Below are 5,718 nucleotides of genomic sequence, written 5' to 3' on the forward strand. Positions count from 1 at the left end.
ATTCCAAACCGAAATTGTAAACTAACCGAATGATCATAAACCTCTATATACAAAATATTTGAAGTCGAATGGATATATCTGAACCCGAACCGAATACTATAACGCATGGATAGTATTTAAGATACATATTTCATGAATAAGAACATAATAAAATTGATAATGTTTGAAAAGTAAGAAAATTGTTTACAAGAAAGGAAGACGCTCTATGTCTCTGCGTGGGGGACCCTGCCTACCTGCCTAAGATAGGCTTTTCAAACACTAATCTCTTTCTCCTCCAAACTCGAGCTTTACCACACGAGACATTTCTAGACTTGGAATCTTTTAGTTCGGTATTAAGTATTATATATATATATATATATATACATATATTTCTCTACTTGTGATGCTTCATGTGGCTACAGTTGAACGTTTGATCTAGCCAAAGACGGTAAGAACCTGTGATTGATGTAACTTTTATTGTATACTTGACATACGTATTCTAAGTATACGTACATGGACACTCACATATATCACCTTTCGAATCTAAATATTATTTATATGAGGTAAGAATTAAGACATATGTCATAACTCATAACATTGCTTTCCTCTTAGGATTTTCAGGGATAGAATTTGCAAAATGACAACACACAAAGAATTATTTGGATAATGGACAAGTGCTTAGATTGTAATTAAAATTTAACAGAAGAGTACAAGTAATTAAGAAGGATGCCAAATGTAATGCGATAATATCATCATCTATGTAAATATGTAATTTCGAAATTGTTTCACCAGTAAACTTAGAGATCTAGTAAAATTGACCTCATAATGTTTACCAATAATAGACAAAAAAAAACATAAGTTGTTCACGTGTAAATAATAACAAAAGGTGGATGTCGAAAACTATAAAATATAATTGTCTTTTCTTTCGTCATAATTCAAAAGCCAATGAAATTCCAACTTTTCATAGATGACCAATGAAATTCCAACTTCTTAAAAATATCTTCTGAAAAGAAATATCAAAGAAAATTCATAATGTCGACACGTAAACGCATTATCAATTCCACTCAGTTTTTTTTTCTTTGTCATATTTATGTTTTATTCTTTGGCCACATCGCTGGTGAAGTTCGTATAAATTCATGTTCTGGTCCCCTAAAAAAAAGGAAGAGAGTAGTATATATAAAAGAAAAGAACGGATATTTTTTATTATTTCAAGATGCTTCTCTCTGTTCAAAGGAAACAACCAAAAATCAAATAAATATGATCTCTATTAAATTTTAAACGTATCGAATCTCGTTTTATGGGGCGTACGTATGGCTTTGAGACAAACAATATGATAGTATTAAAGGGAAATTTTTTTTTCCATTTTTGGCTGCGAATATAATTTCCTTTTATGGGACATGGAACAACCAAAAAAGCTCATAAATAAAGATTCATCTTGCCTGTCGTTAAGAAAAGAATTGATTGTTAAATCAGCAAAGTTTTCACAATATATACAAAAGAATTGGCAAAAAAACTTACTAATCAATTATGGAAAATATTCTAGATTTTTTTTTACTTTATATCCGTAGTTATTCTGATTGTCTTCGACCCGTAGGTCTGATCGATACAGACCTAGTGACCTACCGTACATTAGTATGGTACTATGGTCTTGACACCAAAATGGTGAAGTATTAATTCTTTTCTAAGTAATAAGTTGAAGTTGTAATAATGGAGTTAAATGTTATCATTTTATTTTATTTTATCTTATGGCTTTGTTTAACAAAACAAAATATCATTTCTCCTACAAAATGGACAAAGATAAATATAACCACACCAAACTGAGTTATTACAAAAGGGAACAAATAAAGTACAAACTGCTAAAGTCAAATTAGCTAAGAACTATCACACCCATACAAACATAGATAACACAAACACCACTAAAGCCCACAAAATAAATTCGTTCTTGAAAGATAAAAAAGTAGAAATTAAGGAGCAATGTAAACTCCGAAAAAATAATGTTTTGATAAGAACATATGTACGCCGATGTTGATGGCAAATGACTCCAAAGAAAAGCTATCAATCTAAACCAACATCGTTTTCATCATATCTTCTGTATCGGAGTTGGACCGGCTCTTTGATCTGACAATGGGGAGAAGAGGAGGAGTTTTTCCAGAAGTTTCTGACGTCAGCTCTTCAGCTCTCTCAGCTTGGACTGCCCAATCTGTTCTCAAGAGCGCACACAACATGAGAGAAGCACACGTTGCTTGAGCTGCAAGCAACCCGAGCCAGAGACCTGGAAACCCTTGTTTGAAAACAAACCCAAACAGAATAGCCACCGGCATGCCCACAAAGTAAAACGAACCCAAGTTTATGTTCGCACCAAGTGTTGGTCTTGCACAGCCTCTTAAGACCCCACACCCGGTGGTTTGAGGACAGTTTCCGAGCTCACATAACCCCACAATGGGCAATGCGATTGAAGTCAGCTCAAGAATCTCTGCATCCGTGGTAAACAAGCGTCCCCACCGGTGTCTAATGAGCACAGCAAACATCATTGCCATTAGGCCTAAGGCGGTCGCACAGAAGAGTGAAACAATCATGGATATACGAGCTTTCCCAGGGCGTTTGGCCCCAAGCTCGTTGCTAATTCTTGTGGAGACACCAAGGCTGAGAGAGGATGGGAAAACGTAGACCAAAGCTGTTGTTTGGATCAAGATTCCCATTGAAGCCACGGTGGCTCTTGGGTTAGCCAAAAGTCCACACAAAATGATCATGAACTCGTACCACCACCACTCTAAACAAACAGACACACAAGTTGGTATGGCAAGAGAGAGCAAAGACGACCAACCTTTAAGAGCGTCAATAGTAAGTGGGACCCATGTGTCACTATGCACGCTCGTGAAATACACAAAAGAAGATAAGAGGACTACAAGGTTGAGATTTGTCAAAACCATAGCTATTGCGACTCCCGCGACTCCCATCTCGAGTTTCACCACTAAGAGGAAATTCAAAGGAACGTGGACGAGAACGGACACGGCCGTGGAGTACGTCACGGGCAATGTAATGTTTTGTGTTCGGAGGTAAATGCGAAGAGGGTGAAGTAGAGAGAGGAGGAAGAGGTCAGGGATGGCGAATAGAAGGAACTTTTGAGCTACGGAGGATATCTCTTCATCTTGGCCGCACCATAAGAGGATTCGCCGCATGTTGAGCCACGAGAAGGAGATCGGGACCGAGCAAGAGAGGAGGAGGAGGACGGTTCTTTGAAGGGTTAGTCCTAAAAGCTTCATTTGTTTAGCTCCGTAGGCTTGGCCGCATATTGGTTCCATCCCCATGGACAAACCGGAGATGACGGAGTAGCCGGTGATATTGGCAAAGCCTATGGAGAGAGATCCTCCGGCCAACTCAAGCTCACCGAGGTAGCCTAGGAACAGCATCGATATCATCGCTCTTGAGTACATAAGAAGTCCGGTCATTGCCGTCGGCCCAGAGATTCTTCCGATCGCCTTCACTTCTTCTAAGCCCTGCCGCCAGATTAAGAAAACCAAAGTCATCAAGAACAAGAACCGTCCACGTCCATAGATATTTTCGTTACCAACTTTTTATTTTTTTTTCTTTTTCTGGTTTATGGTTAATTATATTAATCAAATAAAGCTTATGTTAAACTTTTACATAAAAAAATAAGAAAAAAATACCAAAAGGCATAATATATATATACTTTTGGCATAGTTCGTACAATCTAGTTTTGTCAAGAACTCGATTCTTGTATTGTTTTGTATTATATATATATATATATATATGTACACCGTAATAAATATATTCATATATAAGAAAGAAAAAGAAAATTATTTACCTCATGAAAAGTTGGCCATCTTTTAAGGTCTAATGAATCATTATTCGTGAATTCGGAATAATGAGGGTCATCTGTATTATCACATGTCTCGAGTTTTGAGAAATGGGTTTTGTGTTTACAAGATAATAAGGATGAGGAAGAAGAAGAAGAAGAAGAAGATGACGGTGTAGAATTACACATGATTCTCCAGAAGAGTAAAATGGGTTTTGTGCAGAATAGATATAAAGTGACAAAGAGACAAAACCCAGAGCTATTATAAGTCTTTTGGAGGCAAAAACTATATTATGCAAATGGTAAAAAGAAACAAAGAGGAACTAATATTTTTAATATGGAATTGGTTGGGCCTTTTGCAGGAGAAGGCTTGCTATTTATAGAGTTTCAAAGAATGTATGTCGCCTACACGTGGCTAAATATTAATTAAAAATCAATTCTTAACAAAGCATTTGTTTTCTAATATAATACTTGTTAAGTGGATGATTTTTTGTTTGCTTTTGACTAAACAAATCGTCTCCCCACCACCGAACAACGACACATAGTTTCGGATAGATAGCTCGAGAGTTTTACTTTCATGGAAGAGAAAAAAAGAAAAAAAAGAGGTCCAGTTTATTATATTAAATTACATCGCATTGCCTTTAATAATACTGAAGCCTCCTGCCTAATTTTGAGACAAGTTTGGGGTTCACTATATGTATCGAACTCTTTCGGTAATGTCGGCTGGCCAATTCATTATTGTATTAACTCTTGTTACCTCTTACCCTGAGAGGACCCGTCTAACATTTTTACGGGTTTATGTTTTTACGGTATTATGTAACACGAATCTTACAGAGCTTTTTTACTATATATTTTTTTACTCAAGATACAGTAACTTTTCTTAAAAAGTAATAATGGATACAAAGTGACAGATATTTCGAAAATACCACATTCATTCTGTATGATATATGTCAAACAAAAATACTTTAAATAACTTATTCAGATAATTAGAAAATGATAAAATATTAGATTGCCGAAGTGTAATACCACACAAGCTTTCATTTAAATCTACAACTCCATACACTGCAAATTTTAATTTTGCTCTGTTTCCACAAATTAAAAAACTTCGATAATGTGTAGCCTCGCTGAATCTGATTTTCAAGTTTTAACTTTATCATCGTTAAAACTTAACGTTTGTAGCCTATTCTAATCTTATACGCGATTAAATTTTCATAAATTTGATCAAAAAATCCGACCCAATTTCAGACTTGATCCAACCAGTGCCGTGCCTAGAGATCTAGAGGTCTAAGAAAAATTTTGAACATTGTGGACATTTTTCTTTGGAATAAGAAAGAAAACAAGAAAAAATGTATCGAAGCTTAAAATTTGAAAAACATGCAGAACTATAGATAGCATTGAAAATAGTAAAAGCCTCTAATAAATGAATAAGTATTATTAATTCATAGACTTTACATTGTGCTTATATACGGATTACCAATTCAATGTGTTTACGATTGTATTCACATAAAGTGACTCTTTTGTTCGGTAGAATCCCTAGCTAGTTCAAGTTCCATTTGGAAAGAATTTTAATTATGTCTTGATAAGATGATACATGATTCTTGATCCAAATTTCCTAATTGAGGCTTAATCTAAACAATATTTATATATATAAAAAATAAAACAACGTACGCAGGTGCACATGACTATGGTTTGGCTCCAACCATGGCGGAACACTATATAGAGAGAGGGATGGGCCAAATTCTTTGTTAATTTAGTAATATTCCTCCATCTGTCTCATAAAGATTGATGTTTAAAATTTTTACACATTTTAAGAAAATAATAATTACTGAATTTAAATATATTTTTTTTTGACTAAAAAAATATTATTTAATTTTAAACCAATAACAATTCAAAATTTTAAATATTTTCAATAATTACTTTTT

At 34.7% G+C, this 5,718-nt stretch overlaps 1 protein-coding gene across 1 annotated transcript; it reads right to left on the bottom strand.

The window, feature by feature from the left end:
• Window positions 1-1,753: 1,753 nt before the first annotated feature.
• Window positions 1,754-4,145, bottom strand: LOC104750199 (protein DETOXIFICATION 48-like). The gene is made up of 2 exons (XM_010471962.2): window positions 3,806-4,145; window positions 1,754-3,476 (listed from the first exon to the last, which is right to left on the bottom strand). The coding sequence occupies exons 1-2, from the start codon at window positions 3,983-3,985 to the stop codon at window positions 2,040-2,042; spliced, it is 1,617 nt and encodes a 538-aa protein (XP_010470264.2). The 5' UTR covers window positions 3,986-4,145; the 3' UTR covers window positions 1,754-2,039.
• Between the last annotated feature and the right edge of the window lie 1,573 nt (window positions 4,146-5,718).

This window comes from Camelina sativa, chromosome 16 (genome assembly GCF_030686135.1).
Source record: "Camelina sativa cultivar CO46 ecotype springtype chromosome 16, ASM3068613v1".
NCBI lineage: Eukaryota > Viridiplantae > Streptophyta > Magnoliopsida > Brassicales > Brassicaceae > Camelina > Camelina sativa.

Excerpts from the sequence above, each read along its gene's own strand:
- LOC104750199 (XM_010471962.2), bottom strand. The coding sequence starts at position 3,985 with ATGTGTAATTCTACACCGTCATCTTCTTCTTCTTCTTCTTCTTCCTCA. Across the intron at positions 3,477-3,805 it reads GATGGCCAACTTTTCATGAG|GGCTTAGAAGAAGTGAAGGC; the intron begins GTAAATAATTTT and ends ATCTGGCGGCAG.